The sequence below is a fragment of the Diospyros lotus genome, chromosome 13 (assembly GCF_014633365.1).
Source record: "Diospyros lotus cultivar Yz01 chromosome 13, ASM1463336v1, whole genome shotgun sequence".
Lineage (NCBI taxonomy): Eukaryota > Viridiplantae > Streptophyta > Magnoliopsida > Ericales > Ebenaceae > Diospyros > Diospyros lotus.
The window spans coordinates 36,241,406-36,265,372 of record NC_068350.1 but is presented as its reverse complement, the minus strand read 5'-3'; the positions used below and the strand labels follow the sequence as shown (position 1 = coordinate 36,265,372).

At 37.4% G+C, this 23,967-nt stretch overlaps 1 protein-coding gene across 7 annotated transcripts in view; it reads right to left on the bottom strand.

The window, feature by feature from the left end:
* Positions 1 to 23,967, bottom strand: part of LOC127788557 (DNA-(apurinic or apyrimidinic site) endonuclease, chloroplastic) — a 31,602-nt gene continuing 7,635 nt past the window's right edge. For 5 of the 7 annotated variants that reach the window (XM_052316990.1, XM_052316989.1, XM_052316992.1 and 2 more), the window contains 5 exons: positions 15,430 to 15,567; positions 15,204 to 15,251; positions 14,513 to 14,593; positions 2,293 to 2,452; positions 1 to 672 (listed from right to left, as the gene is read on the bottom strand). In XM_052316990.1, the coding sequence (XP_052172950.1) occupies positions 551 to 672; positions 2,293 to 2,452; positions 14,513 to 14,593; positions 15,204 to 15,251; positions 15,430 to 15,567 (549 nt within the window). In that variant the 3' untranslated portion in view covers positions 1 to 550. Of the gene's footprint in view, positions 673 to 2,292; positions 2,453 to 3,945; positions 4,092 to 14,512; positions 14,594 to 15,203; positions 15,252 to 15,429; positions 15,568 to 23,967 lie in introns of those variants that run through there. The other 2 variants (XR_008020421.1, XM_052316993.1) reach the window with 2 other exon arrangements.

Below are 23,967 nucleotides of genomic sequence, written 5' to 3'. Positions count from 1 at the left end.
TATGAGAACATTTCCCTAAATTGGCATGAAAGCACCAAATACAAACCCAACATCACCGTCACCTGTTATTCACAGATACACAAAAAAAGGGGGGCTTTTGATTACAGATTCAGAATGCATGGCAAAGCCTATGCCTATGCATTGTCAATGACAATGTAAAACATTTAAATTACATGAAGAAATTAGCTTCAGCAGTAGCATTTCCTCCTCAACATCTAGCATGTGACATGATCCTAGATGAACAAAACACAACATTCCTCAATTCTATAACAGTGCATATCAGCAAGGAAGGAAGCCCCCGGTGAGCTGGGCTCTCAAATAAATCTGTATTGAGCAATGTTTTTAAATTCCAACACAATTTTGAGTCTCAAAATTCCTGCTCCTGGACTCGTATGCGTAGCTCAAATCTCTACTGACCAACAACTGCTGCCAAAAAACTGCAAAGATCCAGGTAGGTTCATTCTTTAAGAATTTCTCCAGGCCCTCAGATTATGCTTTGCCAATATTTTGCGTGTGTCTTTGGCTAAACAACTCGAGCAGATTTCAAAACCTAGAGCTTGAGAATGAGGCCAACAGGACTGTGATCACTGCCAGTAACATCTGGGAGAATGTAAGAGTCGTGAACCTTGTCGGCCACGGATTCAGAGACTAGGAAGTAGTCAAGCCGCCATCCTGGTTCATGTTGAATGAACAAGTAATAAGATAAGATGGAGAAGATAGGAAATGGTATCAACCATACCCCAAGGCGATCATGCCCAGAAATCAGCACCAGAATAATGAAACTAACAAATGAAAGGCTCTTCCTACTGTGACCCAACAAATTCATTCACATAACTTCTCTTTTATGCAACAAAATAAGTAAAGTCTCATTCAGGAAGTTATGGTATAAAGAAGGATTGGCAAAATTTTAAAGCACAATTGGTCCACTGTACATTTAACTCTGTGAAAAGTAAGGTGTGGAAGAAAAGGCACATTCAATCTTGCATATGCAATTAACCCTGGGGAGATGTTGCTCACTTCCCAAAATCCCTATATATCTTTGGCTAATAATGTTGAAAGGGAAGGGTAAGTAAGAAGCTTATTTTTTACATATTTGCCCTTTCATTAAGAACCTTGTGTCAAAACTCCAAAGTACAATGGCAAACCAATGATCGAGTTCCTTCTTCCTTCTTGTCTAACCAAAAAACCGAAGGAAACACAACTCCATTCTCCTAAAAGAAAATTTTTTATCACTTACATGTTCCTTCCAATTGCACATCTCTTGTTCCAAAGAAAGCACAAGTAATTGGGTATATGAACAGTTTCCAGTAGGAGATTCACATTGAATAAAATTGGTACACACAATATCACGTTAAGTCTTTGGTTTAACTCATTAAGCAATAAACAAGAAAATTTCTTGGAATTCAATATCATGTCTAATAAATTGCATGGTTTTCTTTTCTTCTTTCTTTAACCTTTTTAGCATCTCTGCATGTGGGCTTTACAAAGCTGAGTCTCAGCCAGCCAGTGCAGGAAAACAAAATATTTAAAGCACCTTATACCAGGAAAAGATAATCACTCTCCCTTTCAGAATATAAACTTTAATGTCTATGGAGCAAAATGATTTGTTAGTCTATCCTGTGATTGTTTTGAGTTGATACTGGCAAAAAGTGTTCTTTCTAGCACAGTTCGCAAGGGCAAAGCTAGTTCAAAAGGAACTAGAACAGTAATGTGAGAGACAAGATATGCACTTGTAAGTATAACTTCTTCATATTCAAATATTAGGGCCTGCTAAGTTATATAGAACATTTTCTGTTTTCCAACTGCATTTTTCTATTGCATAATTGTATCTCCCATTAGAAAATAGAAAACTCAGTTTTCTAATTTTTTAACTTTATATTATGAATTAGAAAACATCTCTTTTTTTTATGTTTTTTAAATTTTCTAAAAATGAACGCTATGACTTTTTAAAACAGGAAAACATTAGGACGTTTTTAGTTCTAAAATTGGAGTAAAAAACTAGAAAATGTTTTCTGAAACTGAAAGGGCCTTTGATTTTAATAAAATTATTCCCTATTTGATGCAACAAAATGAAATCTTCAGACTCTGAGTTATGTCAATGATTGACGCTCAGAAGTTACTTTTTGTATGGAAAAATCTTCTTTAATGAATGCCCAGGTAAAAGTCATAACAAAATACATAAAATTGTAACATCAATGCCTGCTCATCCATAAGGTTCCCATGAAAACACTTTGAGCAAATCATTACGAATTGTATAATAGCCAAACCAAACAATTTGCAAATCAAAATTACCTTTATTTGTTTTGCGTCCACCATGCCTGTAACCCCAGTATGTATAACCAACAACACCAGGATGCTGCTCTCTAAAGGTATCAACAAAACCTTTAGACAAGAAATTTGACTTGAATGACTGTCTCTCTTCATCTGTAAAGCCAGCACTTCTTCTATTTCCCTAAAAATATACAACAATAGGATTTTGAAAACATAAAACGGCAACAGCAGCATAGGGCCTTATCCCACAATGTGGAGTCATCTTTGAAAACAAAAAGTAACCAAAATAAAATTACTAAAAATATTTTATGTAGAAATCAGGAAAATGGAACCTGAGATAATATAAAATAAAACAATAACAAACAATTCAAGCCAAAATCCCGCTATGTGGGGCTGGTTTTATGGATTTTAGCTCTCCAATCATCTCTATCCATGGTGATGTATTTTGTAAGGCTATCATAATGCATAGCCCTATTAGCATGAAAAATCCAAACCTTTTCGCGTTTTTATCCAAAAGTTTCAATTTTGACAATGAGGTCTCGATTTGATCAATTAGTTGCAATTTTATTTACGACCTGAATCCGATTCGTCAGCGTCCAAGACCCCCTAACGTGGCATGCCACCTGGCATTTTAAAACATTTTAAGTGGGGTTTCACATGCACGTGTAAAAAAATAGGCCTATTAGCACGAAAAATCCAAAATTTTCACGTTTTTGCGATTTTATCCAAAAGTCTCAATTTTGGCAACAAGATCCCGATTTGATCAATTGGTTGCAATTTTATCCACAACCCTGGATCCGATTCAAGAGATATCCACGACCCGCTACCTGGCATTTTAAAACACTTTGCGTGGGTCCCAAATGCACGTGTAAAAAAATAAAAAATAAAATAATATTAAATATATATATATGCACAGAGAGAAAGAAGCAAGTGGAAGACAATGACAGTGACGGCGATGAAGGAGGACGGTGAACAGCCACGACAACGATCGATCTATAACACACACACACATATATATATAACATATATTTAATATTATTTTAGTTTTTTTTTTTTTTTTTACACGTGTGCATGTAAAGCCCACTCAAAATGTCAGGTGGCATACCACGTTAATGGGTCTTAGACGCCGACGAATAATATCCAAGTCGTGGATAAAATTGCAACCAATTGATTAAATCGAGAACTTATTGCCAAAATTGAAACTTTTGGATAAAATCACAAAAATGCGAAAAAGTTTGGATTTTTTGTGCTAATAGCCTTTTTTAACACGTGCATGTGAGGCCCACTCAAAATATTTTAAAATGCCAAGTGGCATGCCACGTCAACGGGTCTTGGACGCCGACAAATCGAATTCGGATTGTAGATAAAATTGAAACCAATTAATCAAATTGAAACATTATTGCCAAAATTGAAACTTTTGGATAAAAACACAAAAATGTTTGAATTTTTTCTGCTAATAGCCCTAATGCATATTGTTAGCTCTATAGTGTTGTACAAGCTTAGCCTTGTACATAGTTATTATATAACGACCCAAATCTTCACCTCAATTTTTATTTACAATAGTAAAAGCAAATTGACTAAAATTACACATTGGAAGGGCTCTTACATACTCATCATAGCATCAGCTAATCAAATCTAACAAAACACTCCATCTGAGTCGCTGTCCACACTCACCTCCAAGGATCTTTTCGGTCGGGGAGAGTCCTATACACATTGCTATCAGCAAGATCTGACACCACTAAACTCGACCTCGAACTTCCCCTTCCTTAACCTCGAATGATGTTAAAAACAAAATGAGGCACAAAGCTCAGCAAGCATATCTGAAATAAAGGGGCACATAAGAGATTATGTCATGAAGGAATCGCCACGACTAGCCACAACAAGGCTTCCCACATACATTTCCACGTCATACTATACATTATTGTACATATTCACTACGCTTTATATCAATGCCCCTATCATTTTCCAGATTTGTATGAAACGTATTCATAATTATACAATTGGTCATTCGGCCCAATTCATATTGTATGTCGTGCACCGTTATACACGTTCATGTTCACATTGTTTTTTGCAATCATGTACCCCCATGAGAGGTTTCATATCATAATGCAACACATACATATGCTCAACAAAATACAAATAGCCTTTAGGCTCATACCAGTTAATATGCTCAAGAACACCACATGCAAAATCAAACCCTATAATACTCATCAATCATACGTCACCCTCTTTGGCATGACAGCACACGCCTAACCTGTCCGGACATCACCAGTACAACGATAGAAGTGCCCCCGCTCAGAGGCCGAGGGAACAAATACCCATCATAAACCTTACTTGATAATCATATATACAATGTCATGCATGATCATATGCAACTTGCACTATTATGTATATGCAATGGTCTTTACATAGCTGTTATGGAAATATTTATTTAGTTCAAGAGCAAAAGCCCACATGTTTCACGTTATGCAAATCACATCATTGAACCTATATTTGTACGTTTCCCCAACACATTTATGGCATAAGGCTATAGCCCAATATTCACAAGTCAACATATTGATATTTGACAAGATTCTAACGTACAATTATGAATCCCCCGTATGGGTAAGTATTTGTACCATGCTTCCCTAAGGTTATAAATAACGTCTCTTTTTTCGAACCCCGTCAATACCCAAATTATTAAGCGATCCAACATATTTAATAATATTGAAGATTGTTAGTGCCAAACCCATAATGTTCATCAACCATACCGAGTCTCCCCGACTCTCTAAGAACCTAACCCCACATTAGTTCGACATCATTCCAAAGAAGTAGGGGCGATACAAAGCCTCGTAGCAGTTAGAATCGAATATCACCCAAAGTCACATATTTAGTTTAAACCCACCGTTCACAGACTCAACAGCAGCTTACATATTATAAAATGGTTACCACGAGTATTTACATAATTAATACGTGGAACCGAATCATGGCAAGGGAGGGAATAAAATATGTAAAATAACAAGAACTTGCATAAGGGTCAAAGATAATGAAAAGAGGGTTAGGAACTTGCATGAAATGTAATAAAAGTGCAAGGGGAACTTGCCTTTTGCTAAAACCAAGATGAGAAGAAGAAGCACCCTTTGAGACTTGCTATCCACCCCTTGAATCTCCAATACCAATATCAATGAAAGAAGAAGAAGAAGAAGAAGAAGAAGAAGGAAAAGAAACAAGAACAAAAGCAAGAAGACTTCTCGGGGAAGGAAGGAAAGAGAGAGAAATAAGGGGAGACAATGAAAAGAAAAGGAATGGGGGAATGAGTGGTCTACCACCCACTCTCCAACTACCCCCCCTTACACATTTACCATTTTACCCTTAACTTTATCACACACAACTTATAAGACAAGCCCTCTTTAGACTTTTCATAATCCATTCTTTTTGATTAAATAAAATACACAAATTTTATGAACATGGGCTCAATGCCCATTTCACTAGCCCAACTCAAAGGACCAAATATATCCTTAGGCCTAATGGGCTTCACAACTATACTTCAAATAAAACACAACAAACTTTACCTTTGGCCTCAACTCAAATTTCAAGGCCCAATCCATTAAATTAGACCCAACACAATATCATATGGACTTAAACCCAATTGGCAACTTCTTGTTAGCAACACAAAATATTTTTCCCTTAATTTGGCTTCTAAATCAATACTCAAAATAATTCCAACATTTAATTTAATAGAGGCAAAATTTTCAATGCTCTACAAAAAAATTAATAAGCGCCTAGACTCACTAGCCGGTCGTTACAATTTCAATGTGTAATTTTAGTCGATTTGCTTCCGTTATTGTAAATAAAAAAAAAAATTAAGGTGAAAATCTAGGTTGTTATAGTTGATATCAGAGCAGAGGTTGGGATAAGTTCTGTACACATAGGCATGCCAGGTAGTGATTGGGGTAGGTCTAGCAATTGGATGCCAATTGGGCTAAGAACACCATAGTAAAGGGACAATGATAGATGACAAGTTTCCAGTGTAAGCTGTGAGGTGGCATAGATTTTCTTGGAATGTGTTGCGTGTTTAAGCCAGGAAGGAAGTGAGATGTACCCTTCCTCAGTTATTTGATCGGTTAGGTGAGAATTTCGAGGACGAAATTCCTTTAAGGGAGGGAGAAATTGTAACAACCCGCTAATGGGTCTAGGCGCTTATTAATTTTATTTTAAGGCATAGAAATTTTTGCCTCTATTAAATTAAATGTTGAAATTATTTTGAGTATTGATTTAGAAGCCAAATTAAGGGGAAAATATTTTGTGTTGCTAACAAGAAGTTGCCAATTGGGTTTAAGTCCATATGATATTGTGTTGGGTTTAATTTAATGGATTGGACCTTAAAATTTGAGTTGAGGCCAAGGGTAAAGTTTGTTGTGTTTTATTTGAAGTATAGTTGTGAAGCCCATTGGGCCTAAGAATATGTTTGGTCCGTTGAGTTGGGCTAGTGAAATGGGCATTGGGCCCATGTTCATAAAATTTGTATATTTTATTTAATAAAAAAGAATGAATTATGAAAAGTCTAAAGAGGGCTTGTCATACAAGTTGAGTGTGATAAAGTTAAAGGTAAAATGGTAAATGTGTAAGGGGGTAGTTGGAGAGTGGGTGGTAGACCACTCCTCCCCCCATTCCTTTTCTTTTCATTGTCTCCTTACTCTCTCTCTTTTCTTCTCTTCCACCATAATGGCATCTCATAAAGTGTGTGTGCATGGTGAGGGGCAAAATGGTAAATGTGTAAGGGCGGTAGTTGGAGAGTGGGTGGTAGACCACTCCTCCCCCATTCCTTTTCTTTTCATTGTCTCCTTACTCTCTCTCTTCTCTTCTCTTCCACCATAATGGCATCTCATAAAGTTTGTGTGTGCATGGTGAGGGACAAAATGGTAAATGTGTAAAGGGGTAGTTGGAGAGTGGGTGGTAGACCACTCCTCCCCTCATTCCTTTTCTTTCATTATCTCCCCTTATTTCTCTTTCTTCCCTTCCTTCCCTGAGAAGTCTTCTTGCTCTTCTTCTTGTTTCTTTTTCTTGTTGTTCTCATTCTTCTTCCATTGATATTGGTATTGGAGATTCAACGGGTGGATAGCAAGTCTCAAGGGGTGCTTCTTCTCATCTTGGTTTTAGCAAAAGGCAAGTTCCCCTTTTTATTACATTTCGTGCAAGTTCCTAACCCACTTTTCATGCTCTGTGACCCTTATGCAAGTCCTCGTTATTTTACATATTTTATTATCTCTCTTGCCATGATTCGGTTCCATGCATTAATTATATAAATACGCATGGTAACCATTTTATAATATGTAAGTTGTTGTTGAGTCTGTGAATTATGGGTTTAAACTAAATCTATAACTCTGGGTGATATTCGATTCTAACTGCTACGGGGCTTTGTATCGCCCCTACTTCTTTGAAAATGATGTCGAACCAATGTGGGGTTAGGTTCTTAGAGAGTCGGGGAAACTCATTACGGTTGATGAACATTATGGGTTTTGCAGTGGCAGTCAATCTTCAATATTTTTAAATATGTCGGATCACTCAATAATTTGGATATCGACGGAGTACAAAAAAAGGGACATTATTTATAACCTTAGGGAAGCGTGGTACAAATACTTACCCATACGGGGGATTCATAATTGTACATTAGAATTATGTCAAATATCAATATGTTGACTTGTGAATATTGGGCTAAAGCCTTATGCTATAAATGTGTTGGGAAAACGTACAAATATGGGCTCAATGATGTGATTTACATAACATAGAACATGTGGGCTTTTGCCCTTGAACTGAACAAATATTCCCATAACTATGTAAAGACCCTAGCATTTACACAATGGTGTGAGTTGCATATGATCATGCATAACATTGTATATCAATGTTCTAAAAGGCGTTAGGCACTAGTCGGGCGCCAGACTAGGGCCTAGCGCTTAGGACGCCTAGGCGGACTGTTATTTTTTTTTTTTTAAATTAATGTAATTTTATGTTATTTTTAAATAAATCAAAGTTAAAAAGATAAATAAAACTTATATATATATAAATCAAAAATTTATATATATGTTTATATAAACAGATAAATATATAAACTTTATATAGAAATTTATATATGTATATATAAACTGGGATGCTAGGGCAGCTTGGGGGTCGTAGACCCAGATGCCGCGGATCCGATTGTAGCGCTCGAAGACCACGACCTAGTGGCCCTCCCACTTGAGCTCACGAGCTGCCAACAAGTGAGGATGGCTAGGGCGGAGAAAGAGTAGAGGAGATAGAGCTTAAGTCAACGAAGACGCGTCAGCAATGATGGAGCTTGACGACGGTGATGGCGTAGAGGCAGTGAGGAGGTCGCGATGGAGTTGGAGGTAGCGATGAGGTACTGGTAGCGTTGAGACGGCGGCGTTCAGGCAGCAGCGGCCTTAGGCTAGAGAAGAGGGAGACGACTGAGAGATAGGTAAAAAATTAGCTGTCCCAAGCAGCTAGGCGCCGCCTGGGTCGCCTATGCACTGGCAATGGCCAATTAATCAGACCAATGCCTAGGGGGCCAACTAGGCCAAATTCACAGCTGTCGCCTAGGCCGATTTTTAGAACATTGTTGTATCTATGATTATCAAGTGAGGTTTATGATGGGTATTTGTTCCCTCGGCCTCTGAGCGAGGGCATTGCTATCGTTGTGCCCGTGATGTCCGGGCAGATTAGGCATGTGCTATCATGCCAAAGAGGGTGACATAAGATTGATGAGTATTATGGGCTTTGATTTTACATGTGGTGTTGTTGAGCATATTGATAGGTGTGAGCCTAAGGGCTATTTGTATTTTATTGAACATGTGCATGTATTGCATTATGATATGAAACCTCTTATGGGGTACATGTAGCAAAAAACAATGTGAACGTGAATGTGTATAACAGTGCACAACATACAATATGAATTGGGCCGAATGACTAATTGCATAATTATGAACACGTTTCATACAAACCTGGAACATGATAGGGACACTGATATAAAGCGTAGCGAATATGTACAATAATGTATGGTATGACGTGGAAATGCATGTGGGAAGCCTTGTTGTGGCTAGTCATGGCGATTCCTTCATGACACAATCTCCTATGATACCCCTTTATTTCAAATATGTTTGTTGAGCCTTATGGCTCACTTTGTTTTTAATATCATTCCAGGTTAAGGAAGGGGAAGTTTGAGGTCGAGTTTAGTAGTGTCAGATCCTTGCTAATAGCTATGTGTACGAAACTCTCCCAACCGAAAAGATCCTTGGAGGTGAGTGTAGACAAGGGCTCAGATGGGTGTTTTGTTAGATTTAATTAGTTGATGCTATGATGAGTACGTAAGAGCCCCACCAGTGTGTAATTTTAGTCAATTTGTTTCCGTTGTTGTAAATAAAAATTGAGGTGAAGATCTAGGTGGTTATATATTAGTTTTCCTAAGTTGTACTTTGTAGAGTAGTATATTTACTTAACACATGAATAAAATAAAATGCTTTTTTGTCTCTTCTTCAAAACATGGCATCAGAGCCACTAAAGCCACAAAAACCCTAACCATAATCCTTAACCAGCTGTTACTGTTGCCACCATTTGCCACCAGCAACCAAATCTTAATCCTTAGTCAATTGCCTTTGCTTCACCGATTCCCATCTCCCTTCAAATGGCCACATTGTTACATTCATTGAAGAACAAATTTATGTCAGCAAAATGGTTGGCAGAATGTAAAAATTGTCATCTCATTGAGACTATTCGACGAACACTTCTTTTTCACATGCATGTTCATGTTTCCTCTAGGATGTGGCTATTCTCACCTTTAGTTATTTGATTAATCACATGTCATCCTTTGTTTTGAATGAGATCATTCCACATACTTTACTTTTCCCTCGTATTCCCATGCATCCTATCCCCCCTCATGTCTTTGGATCAACTTGTTTTATTCATCATCTTTCCCTTGGTCGTGACAAATTGTCTCCTCGCTTAATCAAATGTATGTTTCTAGGCTACTCTTAGTCTTCGGAAGAATTACAAATGTTACTCACCTATCTTTGTATATAATGCGGTTACCAATCAAGACCCAGTCCAAGGCCGACCCGACCCAAACCGGGCAGCCCAGAACAGTAGCGGAATAGTATTTTAATACTTCATATGTTTTACGATGTTAATTCTATTTCATATTTGTTAGGGTTTTATTTCTATTAGGATTCTAGTTGGATTTTATTTACCAGTATTAGATGGATTAGCCAAACTCTATAAATATACCTAAAATCTAGGGGTTGTAATCAGTTTTATTATTTAATAAATTCCAGCAAACCAGTTTGGTTTTTTCCAGCAAGCAACTTTAGTTCTTGCGCCTAGTTAAGAGTTCGGCTTTGGCCATAGAAGTTTATTCTCTCAAGGGTACTTGAAACTTATTGTTTCAAGGGTTTCTTTGTGTATTTTCTTTACACACGCGCTACACGTTGCGTCAGTATATACTCTCTCTTCTGATGTCACCTTTTTCGAGTATATCCCATTTTTCTCTTCTTTGTTGTTGTCTCTTCCTCCTCTCTTCGTAAGGTACTTCCTATCCCATCTTTTCCTTCTCTAGTCCTATTCCTTATTCAGTGTTCTTACTCTTTTTTAGACTTATCAATGTCGTTCTAAGCCATCGTCAACACCTCCTATCAACCCTCCACCACTGCCTATTGTAAATGATGATGTTCCTCCAAATGGTGTCATTCTTCAATCTCCCTCTGATTCTATCGATGCTCTTACTCGCCACGATCCATGTTTCGATCAAAATCCTCATCCTATTTATAATTTTGTGAGTTATCATCATTTGTCACCTATTTATTCTACTTTTGTCTCTGCTCTTTCTTCTATTTCTATTCCTAAGACTAATGCAGAGGCACTCTCTCACCTTGGGTGGCACAATGCTATAAAGGAGGAAATTTGCCTTATTGGCAAACATGACATGGGATCTTGTTCCTCTCCCTCCAAGAAAGTCTACTGTAGGTTGTTGATGGATATTTATTGTTAAGGTTGGTTTAGATGGCACAACTAATTATTTGAAAGCTCAGTTGGTTGCAAAGGGCTATACTCAAATTTTTTGCTTCAATTATGGTGATACATTCTCCCCTGAGGATAAGATTGCTTTTGTTTGCATTTTTGGCCTTGTTATGGCAGCTATTCAGTAATGGCCTCTTTATCAGCTAGATATCAATAATGCTTTTCTTCATGGCAACCTTCAGAGGAGGTCTATATGAAGAAAACACATGGATTTGTTGCTCAAGGGGAGTCTAGATTTGTACGTCACCTACGAAGATCCTTATATGGTTTGAAGCATTCTCCTCGGTGTTGGTTTGGTTGCTTCAATTCTGTCATTTAGTCCTTTGGTATGACATAAAGTGAAGTCGATCAATCTATGTTTTATCGCCATTCTACTAATGGACTAATATTCTTGACGGTGTGTAGATGATATAGTTATTAAAGGTGATGATAAGTTTGGCATTGTTCAATTTAAGACTCACTTGCACTCTGATGCCAGAAAGGAGTGCAAGAATGAATCCAAGAAATACAAATTCGTTGATTTCCGTAGAAATACCGAAATTGTATTGAAAAGAGAATGATGAACTTCTCAAAAGTTTCAGCAAATTTATTTATCAAAATCCCCCCTACCTAAAAACAAGCTTGGGTTTAAATAGTACACAAATATTACCATGCAAATAAGAGGAATCCACACAATACTTAAAATAATCAGAACTAAAAAAAGGAACAATGATAAATTCAAGCCATAAAAGATGCAATCACTCCTTGATCCGATCAAATGCCTCTAAATAAGCCAAAGCTCGATCTTGGGCGCCATCACACTCTCATTTTCAAACCAAGGATTGAGGTAGGTTAAAGTATTCTATTGGCATTGAGGTAGCTCAATCTGTACATGATGTGTACATCTCTCAATGGAAGTATGCCTAGGATATTTTGGAGGAGACTGGTATGCTTGATTCTCGGCCTATAGATACTCTTTAGATCCTAATGTTAAGCTTGTACCAAGACGAGGGGAGCCATTGGAGGATCCTTGGTAATATAAGAGACTGGTTGGGAATCTTAATTACCTCACCATTACACAACCCGACATCTCTTGTGTTAGTGTGATGAGTCAATTCTTGGACACCTCTTGTGAGAGCCACTGGCATGATTTAGTATGTATCTTGAGGTATATTAAGAGTGCTCCTGGTAGAGGCTTGTTGTTTGAGAATGAAGGACCCAACAAGTTGTTGGATCTACAAATGCAAATTGGGTTGGTTGTCCTACAAATAGGGGCTCTACCTCGGGCTATTGTGTCCTAGATGGAGGTAATCTAGTGTCTTGGAAAAGTAAGAAGCAAAATGTTGTAGCTAGATCTAGTGCAAAAGTAGAGTATCCATGGCTATAGCCACTTATGAGTTGGTTTGGCTCAAATAACTATTTAAGAGTAGAGATTTGGATATTCAAAGCCTATGCAGCTTATTTGTGATAATCAGGCAACCCTTTATATTACCTCTAATCCAATCTTTCATAAGCTAACTAAACACGGACAAAACTGTCACTTTGTGAGATAGAAATTGATTTCTAGAGAAATGAGTACCTTATTTGTTGGCTCTAATGATTAGCTGGCTGATCTTACAAAGGCATTATGGGGTCCACAACTTGACTACATTGTCATGACCTTAGAAGTAATAAAGGGGCATTATTGTAATAGGGTATAATAGTTAGTTAGGGATATTTTACAAGTTGTTAGAAGCACATGGGTACTGTTAGGATATTGTTAGCAATTAGTTAAATATCTAGCTATGCCTATAAAAAGGCCAATTGTAGGAGGAGAAGGATATGCTTGAATTAAATGAATGAAATTTGATTCTCTCTCTACAATTTCTCTACAATCTCCCTCTCATTTTCTCTCTACTTCCCTCCCTCATTTCTCTCTACATTCTTTCCCATTTCTGTCCATTTCTTCCTCTCAAATATTTTGTTCTTGATTCTATTCATCAGCTCCTTTCGATTGTCATTCCAACCCTAGGCTAAACCCTAGGTTCATGACATACATTTGTACCAACCCAAGCACATATGCATGAGGGGGAGTGTTAGCTTTATAGTGTTGTACATGCTTAGCCTTGTACATAGTTATTAGCTTTCCTAAGTTGTACCTTGTAGAGTAGTATATATACTTAAAACACGAAAAAAATAATATACTTTTTTTCCTCTTCTTCAAAACACATATTATGCCTAAAAGTTCTCCACCAAATTTTTCTTAGTCTTCCTCTACCTATTTTGCTCTTTTGTTCCATTTACTCTCCTTGCAAGACCATCTATCGATCTTCTCCTAACTTGACCAAGCCATCTTAATTATGTGTCATGCATCTTCAATAAAAGCCACTCAACCCTTATGATGTATAAACTCGTTTCTAATTCTATCCTTTCTTGTATAGCCGTGCATCCATCGTAACATCCTCATCTCTATTATACTTATTTTTTGCACATGTTGGTGCTTTTCCACCTAACACTCCATTCTATACAACAAAGCTAGTTTTATAGCCATCATCTAATAAAATTTTTCTTTTAGCTTTAATGAAATTTTACCATCACACAAACATATGATACACTTTTCCATTTTAACCATCCTACATTGATTTTATAGGTAACATATAAAATAATCTACCCATCCATTTGGATGAATGACCCGAGATATTTGAATTAATCTTTTCCTGGAAATTGGAATGTCTTGATCTTCAAGTCTCACCACAACATATTCCACACATATTTTTTCAATAAACTTGCATTTCATATGTTATGTTTCCGATATATCCAACTTAAAGCCTTTAATTATAAGATGTTCCTCTATATCTTGAGCTTAGTATTCCACCTTATTCCCATCCATCAAGACACCTCAATGCTTGGATGTGTTTAGTAATTTCATCAATCACTAGGGAAAGAGATAAGAACTCGGTGCAAATCATTGATGTAATGCAATTGTAATTAGAAAGGCCTCAATATCTCCACCATATTTTCCAACATATGTTTTTGCTCTGTGATACATGTCCCTAATACAAGTAATCCAAACTCATTTCTTCTCTAAAACTTTCCATAAGACATCTGTGAGGACTTTGTCTAAAATTGCAGATTGTTCATTAGTAACCTAATGCATAGATGCTTCTTCAGTCTCCATATGATTCTAGCCATACAACATTAATGGTACACGTTCACGAGTAAAATCCAGATTACTTACAGCAGGGTTAAAAATATCTATCTCCTCGTGAGCACAGTTCAGATCACCAGTTAAAATGACAGGCTTGGACTTTTCTAGCTCCTGTAAAAGCATGGGTAACAGAAATAAGCATGCGATAGTGGCCATACAAAATTGTGCAGTAACTTTTCCTGTGCAAGAAATGGTCAGAAGAGATCCATGCACAGCCACCAATGAAAACCAAAGTCAGAGACAAATGTGTAAGGACAAATCACTTCTACCATCTAGATTATGATTTTCTCACAAAATATGCCATTACTTTGTTCAACAATTGTTTTTCCCAACAAGTATTTAGATAAAAAAAATATTGTGTCCCAAATGTATGAGGTCCCCACTCTGTGCATCTCAGGGGAGGGTCTGTTTTTATACATTCTTACCCTTTCTTGCAAAGAGATTACTTCCACAATTTGAACCCATGACCTTCCAGTCACAGAGCAGCACCATATCATTGCAACCAAGGTTTGCCCTCTTCAACAAGTATTAATAAAAGGAAAAATTGTCGGAAAACCCAATAATTGCGCATATATAGCACAAGGATAAGTTCAACAAGAAAATTCTCCAGATAACATGAATTTATAGAAATTGTAGAAAGAAAAATCATGCAGACTACTTACATGCTTTTATGTGCAGGAACTGAATTTAATAGAGTAACTACAGAGAAAAGCTAACTTACTTTAATGTAATCGCTGAGAGATGGATCCCACTGTGTGACCCTGTAAGACTATTATCAAAAGATAGATATCCGTTACTCTAATAAATTATCTTCTCAAAAAGCTCAAAACTTGATATTCAAATTTTTTTAACTACAGATTTCTCTATTAAGAACACATAGCATTACCACTTGCTTAGCATGAGTATGGGAAACAAGGACAAATTGAAAGATGAGTTGGATGAATTACCAGTCGTTTTAGACCATCTCCAGAATTAGGTACATATGCACTTATTAAATAATAAGTATCAAATTCCACAGTCACAAGTCGTCCTTCAGTATCATGATCGGATATGCCCAGTCCATATCTAACAGAAAGTGGCCTTATCTGTCAAAGTTACAAGATAACAGGTAAAACAAGTACCTGAGACAATGGAACTACAAGAGATTTTTATAAGCATATTCAAACACTTAAAGTGGTACTAATGATTTCCAAGAGGTTAAGGAAGAAGAAAAAAGTGGCATTATGCATATGTTTGACTTCTCCCTACCATATTGTATCCTATTCTTTTGAGATATCAAGTTGGCATGTTTGAGCCATATTATGTCTTCGTCTTGTTTGTGTATCTATGCAGAAGCAGCCTCTAATAATTGCTACCAACCAACATCAAGCAATGGATGACCAATCACTCTTCATCATATGTCATTTTGTTTTCTAATTAAATTGGTTGTAAAAAGCTTCCAACATGACCTTTTATTTTTTCTTAACCACAGATTTGCAATATTCCTGAAGAAGAAGATTGCAGCTCTGATTCATACTTTTCTTTGTGTGTGTGTGTGTGTGTGTGTTTTTTGGGGGGCCGGGGGGGACTACAATAGATACGTAACAATTTAAAGATTGAGAAGATAATCCACACTCCCTTTGCAAAGCCTGGAATTAATTTGTTTTGACCAAATTGAGTCAATATGGAGTTTGTTTGGATGGCCTTCACATGTTTTCCTTATAAATCTTTTAGGCAGTATGATAATCAAATATTCACGGTGCCACTTCCCAGTGGAACTTCAAAAATGTAGATAGTAATATCAAGATGTATGGATTACTGAAAACCAAAAAGACTGGAGAAGGAGAGAACAACTTGACCAGAGGAAGAGAGCCAGTTGCAAAGAACCTCACCCCTCAAACTAGAGTAGTCATGAGAGGAAAATAGCGAAGTTCAACCAGAATTGATCATATCAAGGATAAAATGAACTTATGACAGATTCTGCTTGTCAAAGATGAGAAGGTCATTAAAGGAGCTATCCTGGAATGGATATCTTTTGGTGAATTCCATTGTTTTGAGGTGGTAGCCGGTAGTGTTAACTTTAGTTTTTAGGCCTCTAAAAAAGTTCATTATATCCTGGTTAGAGATTTTAAACATATCAGTTTGGAATACCAGTAACCCAACCTCATGGCATAGGCATAGCAAGAGTTTCTGAAAGGTAGTCTCATGAGGATTGGTTTTAACACAGTTGTTCCGTAAAGCAGAGCAGTGCTGTTGTTCAGTGGTACCCATTGCTGTTCAATTGTAGTATTTATTCAACATCAAGGTACTAGACATGACCTCACTTATCTTCTCGTGTTTGGCAAAACAAATTGGGTAAATTACACCCAGTACCCTTGAGATTTGGTGAAAAGATAAAAATAAGTCCAGTGTTTTTGGATATGGCAGTGGCCTCCCTTGAGGTTTGAAAACTTTAACACTTTGCCCCTTGCCGTTAACTAACCACAGTTAATTTTTTTAAAATGTCAAAAATGACCTCATTCTCTCTCTTCCTTATCTCTCTATTTCTCTCCTATGTAATTACAGAAAATAAAAATAAAAATACTAGTGCCGACCAATCCCACCTGATACCCAGTTTGGCTTCAACCATCAGAACCCCAGTTCATCCATGGCCAAATGGAGACCAGATTGGGAACAAGGAGATATCACTACTGCTATAAGAGAGTGAAGAGCAAGGAGATCTTCAAAAATGTTCATGGAATTTTGTTGACTGTTGAAATGGTGAGACATACATACATACATACATAATTAATTTATACATATATGTATGAATATGCAGCGTTGAGTGGAAAAGGAGGAACAATAGATGTTTGGTGTTCTTGAAGATGGGTCGCCCAATCCACTCAATTCAGTGACTTAAGGAGAAGGAAATGGAGGAAAAACGCCGTTGGAACTGAAAATTAGAATTTGCATTTGGGTGATGATGCTGTGCAATTCCTCTGTCATGAAGAGGTATTTTTTAGGCCCTGTTCGCAAGCTACTAGGTCAATTAGATCCTCATATTATCATATTTCAATTAAAAATGTAAAACACTTGAATCACAAAATCCATAGTCAACATCTTTTTTCTACTTATATCTCTGAACAACTTCAAGTAGACAACAAAAATCTGACAAAAAATAGGAAGAAATAAGCAAAAACAAAATAGGAAGCTCTCCTGCTACAAGCTGTGTCTTGCTCCCTCCCCAGCAAGCTCTGTCTTGCTCTAATTATCAACTCTCCTGCCACAATATTTCAAGTTCCTGTCTGCCTGCTATTATAGCATTTCGGTCTTTGATAATTACATCAAAATTGAACAATTGTGAGAAAACTTGGTATATGTTTCTCTAATCTTCACTAGGAATGGTTACAATATATATAGGAGAAACAAATCCATCAAATTCCTATAACTAACGAAAAAAGAAAGAATCCTAATTACATTAATTACTAATTTACATCAATCAATCAATCCCAACAATTAAAATTGATTATAATCAATCCCATAAATTGTGGGATAAGATTGATTATAATCAATCCCATAGATTATGAGATAATTGGGATTGATAATCAATCCCATAGATTGTAGGATCTAATTTTCCAACACTCCCCCTCAAGCTAGTGAATAGATGTCAATCATTCCCAATTTGCCCACACAAGACTCAAAGCTTTGTTTGGATAAAACTTTGGTAAGAACATTAGCTTCCTGAGAACTTATGGGAACATAGGACAAGAATATAGTTCCATTATCTATTTCAAACTTGATGAAATGTTTGTCGATTCTAACGTGCTTCATCCTGTCATACTAAACTGGGTTGTGTATTACACTTATAGCTGATTTACTATCACTGTAAAGTTTCATGGGACTGGTGATATGCATGTTTAAATCTGCCATAAGTCTTTGGATCCAAATGAGCTCACAAGTTCCTTAAGCCAATGCACGAAACTTGACTTCTACACTGCTTCATACAACAACGGTTTGTTTTTTACTTCTTCAAGTGACTAGATTTTCCCAAACTTTAGTGCAATACCCAGTTGTAGATTTACTATCATCTACTGCTCCTGCCCAATCTGCATCTGAGTAGCCCACTACATTCCTAGTACTCGTCTTTATGAACAATAATCATTTTCCTAGACTTCTTTTTAAGTATCTCAGGATCTGAATTATTGCATCCATATGCCTCTTCGTGGGAGCATGCATGAATTGGCTGATCAAGCTCACGTTGAAAGTGATGTATGGCCTAGTTAAGGATAGATTGATCAATTTCCCAGCTAGGTGTTGATAGGTCTCCCTAAGATCATCATTTGTAATCTTTTGTTTCCAATTCCTCTCTAGAGGTGTCGATGCAGGTCTACATCTCAGTTTTCCAGTTTCCTTCAACAGATCCAGAACATATTTGCTTTGTGAGATGAAAATTCCTCATTTACTCCTAGCAAACTCCAATCCCAGGAAATATTTTAGAGTTCCGAGATCTTTCACTTTGAATTCTGACTAAAGTTCTTTCTTTAAATTCATAATCTTTGAGTGTCATCACCTATGATAACCATATCATCTACATAGACAATTAGAACTGCTTGCTTCCCAATATCACTTCCTTTAACAAATGAAGTGTGATCTGTCTGTCCTTGTTTATACCCAAGTTTCTTCATAACAGAGCTAAATCTAGTAAATCATGCTCTAGGAGACTGTTTTAGACTATAAAGGGATTTTTTTAGTTTACATGCATTTCCTGATCCAGTATGCATCTCAAATCTTGGAAGAGCTCTCATGTAAACTTCCTCATCCAGAGTGCCATTCAAAAAAGCATTCTTAATGTCTATCTGATGTAGTTCCCAATCCAAGTTTGCAGCTAGTGATAGCAATACTCGAATTGTATTTAGTTTTGCCACCGGAGCAAAGGTCACTTCATAGTCTACTCCATAGGTTTGGGTGTACCTTTGAGCCACCAATCGAGCCTTGTATCTTGCTTCCAACAGTCTTTTTTCCTTCGAGCAACTCCACCATCTCTCATGTTCCATTTTCTTTTAGAGCTTTCATTTCTTCCATTACTGTCATTTTTCACTGTGGATCTTGTAATGCTTCAAGAATAGTGCGAGGCACTTGAATCTCATCTACTTTGGAAATAAAGGCCCTGTAACTTCCTGATAACTGAGAATATGTGAGATAGTTAGAAATTGGGTGCTTTGTACAAGCTCTTACCCCTTTTCTAACAGCATATTCAGAGATCCAAGTCATCTTCTTTTACATCTTCTTCAACCACACTTGGTTTCTGTTCTACAGGAAGATCTACCACTAGTTCAGACTCATGGTTCTATTCGAGAGTGTGTAGCCTACAAGAGTAAACATGTTTCAATGGTGGTCTAGGATTGTGGGACACACTTCCTGGATTTGGGATTGATTCAATTTGAGTGTTTGGAGAGGAAGAGTTGGGAAAATCAAGGGTAGGTAAGGTTACAAGATGCAAGGGAAAAGCTTGTTGCTTAGGATTCAGTCTAACAAGTTCTCCTATGGCTATTGGATCCCAACAATGATCTCCTGATGAAGTCTCCCCCTAGAGAGTAGCTTGGGGATAGAAGAATTGGTGTTCCACAAAGGAAACATCACAAGATATCAGAAATCTTTTGAAGTGAGGATGATAACACCTGTAACCTTTCTGAGAAGCAGAGTAGCCCAGGAAAATCCATTTGTAGGCTTTGGGATCAAGCTTATTGGGATTGGGTTGATTATTGTAAACAAAGGCAAGACACCCAAAAACCCGAAGTGGAAGAGAGTTATGAATGTGAGATGAAGGAAAGTCAGAGTAAAGAACTAAGCGAAGTGTTAAACTTGAGAACTTTGGATGGCAACCAGCTGACAAGGTAGGCTAAAGTCAAAAGAGCCTCTCCCCAAAGAGAATGAAGGACATGACTAGCAATCATGAGGGACCAGACAACTTCCAGCAAGTGACGATTTTTACACTCAGCTACCCCATTTTGCTGAGGAGTATAAGAGCAAGAACTTTTGTGGAAGATACCCTGGTCTTGAAGGTAGTGATTAAAGGCATGAGAAAGTATTATTCACCATTGTCAATGCAGAGGATCTGTACAGAAGACTAGAAAACATTTTTGATAAGCTGGTGAAACTGTTCGAAGACCATGGAAACCTCAGACTTATCTTTCATCAAGTAAACCCAACAAACCCGAGTATGATCATCAATAAATGTGACAAACCACCGTTTGCCAATGATGGTGGAAACTCAACAGGGACCCCAGACATCACTATGCACAAGGTGGAATGGGCGTGATGGTGTACAAGGACAAGAGGGATGGGGAGAACGCAAATGTTTTGCTAGTACACAATGATCACAATGAAAGGAACTAGGATCTTTATTAAGGAATAGTTGGGGGTACAAAAACTTTAACTATGAAAAACTATGATGCCCTAATCGTTGGTGCCAAAGAAGGACATCAAATTCAGAGATAGTGTGAAGACCTCCAGGAATAGAATGACTAAATAAACCACCATTGGACAGATAGTACAGGCTATTGTGCTCTATAGCATTGTCAATCGTCCTCTCCAATGGTAAATCCTGAAATTGACAGTGGGAAGAAAAAAAAGTTTTAGAGCAATGTAAATCAGTTGCCAATTTATAAACAAAGATTAAATTGCACTATAATTTGGGCACATAAAGAACAGGCTTAAGTGGCAACCCAAACACCATGAGATCACCCTGGCCCGCAGCCTTACACAAGAACCCATCTGCCACAGTAATACCAATGTCCTCTGTATAAGGGTGAAAATTAGGGAGTCCAGTAGAAGAGCCACACATATGGTCAGTCGCTCCGAAATCCACAATCTAAACATCTTGGGGACCTTTTTAGGATAAAAGGGAAGCAAAAAAGTTTATTTTACCTTTGTGAGCCATAAGTGCAGTGGAACTAAAATCAAGTTCTTTAGTAGGATGGAGGAGTTTTTTCAGCATCGCCATTTGTTCAGCTATGAACGATAAGACACCAGAGGAGGGAGAGGCAGGTGGGGCATCAGTAACATAAGTTGTTTTTGTGCATCTTTGACTTTTGGGTTTCCAGTCGGCAAGCTTCCCATGAAGGTCCTAGCAAGTCTCCTTGGTGTGGTATGGTTTATTGCAATGCTCATACCATAAACAATCTTTCTGAGGCTTGAGAGACTGTTGCCCAGAAGGTCTTTTGGATTTTTCAAGACGATAAGGTGCTAATGTAGAGCCTTAGGCAGTAGAATCCATGTCGGGGTCTTTGGAATGAGGCATCATAACACGTTTGCAACTTTCTTCGCAGCGAACAATTGCAAAGGCCTCATTGACAGTCGGCAGAGGTTTAGTGCCCAAAATACGGCCTCATACCTCATCTAAATCAGTATTTAGTCCCTGTAAAAAATTAAAGACACGGTCTTTCTCCTGCATAGCTAGAAACAGTTGATCATCCTTGGTAAAATGCCAAGTAACGGTGTGATACAAAGCAAGCTCGTGCCACAACTCAGAAATGGTATTAAAATATTCCGTGATCGACATACTTCCATGTTTTGTGGAGTGTTAAGGCAGTCTGAACTTCAAACAATTGAGAGACATTCTCCAAGTTAGAGTGCATTTGGTGGAATGCAGTCCACATTTCTTAGGCAGTGTTGTGGAACAAATAGCGCCCTGTGAAGCACGGAAATGGCTCGGAGACGCCGTTTCAGCGTTTCTAAACCATTTCCCGTTTCAAAAACGGGAAAAATGGCTCGAAACATTTTTCGAGCCATTTGTGTAATTTTTGAAAAATTTCTAGCCGTTTCGGAATTTAAAAAACTTGGCCAGAAACACATATCCAGCAAGTGCTGCCCAACTAGGTTGCCAAAAACACATATCCTTCAATCACCCTCGTCGCACCATAATCTGCTTCCAGTCCTTCAATCGCCCTCACCGCTAGTCCTTCTCAGCCCTCCGTCATCTGCTCCGACGTCCTTCTCAGTCCTTCGATTTTTTCTTGTCGCCGGTCGTTCCTTCTCGCTGCCAGTGCCAATTGTCCTTTCCCTTCTCTAAGTAAACCCCCCTCTCTCTCGATATATATATATATATATATAAGTTAACAGTATGTATATATATCCTAAGTTAACAGCGTATGCGAAGAGATATATATATATATATGTGTGTGTGAAGTTAACAGTATGTATATTTATCATTATATATATATATATTATATATGTTTCTATTGTATGCAAACTTTCTAAATATTGTTGATGGTTGTTTGAATGCAATATGGACTTTATGTTTATATTTGTTTGAATACATTATAGAATTTATGTTTATTGTTTATATTTGAATATTTTTTTTAATTTTTTATATTAAAAATTATATTTATAAAAAAAAACCCTATATTTTTTAAATTTATAGTTTACTCCACATTTCCGTTTCTTACTTTTTTAGAAAAAATGCCATTTCCATGTTTCCATTTCCTATCGAAAACGTCTCCCATTTTTGTTTGCATGCAACCTAGATAGAGCCTTCCAATTTTGGGTTCCATGGATTGGATGAGCTAGGCCATGACTAGAGAATTTTTTGCTACCCATGTACTATATTTGGGAGATTAAGGGCTTGGGGCTGGCGGAACACCAGTAAGATAGTCCATTTTCCCTTTACTAGTCATCACGAGCTTCACAGACTGGTACCATTCCCAAAAATTGGTGCCATTGAGATGATGAACAGTCAAGGTGATGGGGTGTTGGTCAAGGTGGGACATTTGCACAACGGCAGCGCTGGGATTGAGGGAAAGAGGCGTCGAGATAGTGTTTGGGTTAGTGTTTTGTTCGGTGTGGAAGTTAAGGGTCAAAAACATGGAGGGTTATGCCGATGGAGAGCTGGTCGGTGAGGCCATGGTGGTCATTGGATCAATTGACACCACCGTCGTTGCTAGGGCAAGGGTTTGGTGTTTGGGTCAGTGGATACTGCAGGCCAAATGATACTTCACGGCTCTGATACCATGAACAATTGTGAGAAAACTAGGTATATGTTCCTCTAATCTTCTCCATGAATGGTTACAATATATATATAGGAGAAACAAATCAATCAAATTCCTATAACTAAGGAAAAAAGAAGGAATTCTAATTATATCAATTACTAATCTATATCAATTAATCAATCCCAACAATTATGATTGATTATAATCAATCCCATAGATTGTGGGATAAGATTGATTATAATTAATCCCATAGATTGTGAGATCTGATTTTCCAACAAGAATTATCCCCTGAAGCTAAACATCCCAAGTTGGAATGTGTTTAGAGAGAGAGAGAGAGAGAGGATAACCAATTCGACAATGATGAAATCCAGCAATAGAGGAGAAAGAATGGTGGCAACAAAGAGGAGAGAGAAAGGCGACAGAAAGAGAGAGGGGGATAAAAGGAGAAATATTGTTTTAGTACAACAGGCAAAATGGTCATTTCACCATATTCTTTTAATGGCAAGGTAGGTCCTTGTCATTTCCAAAAACAAGGGTAGT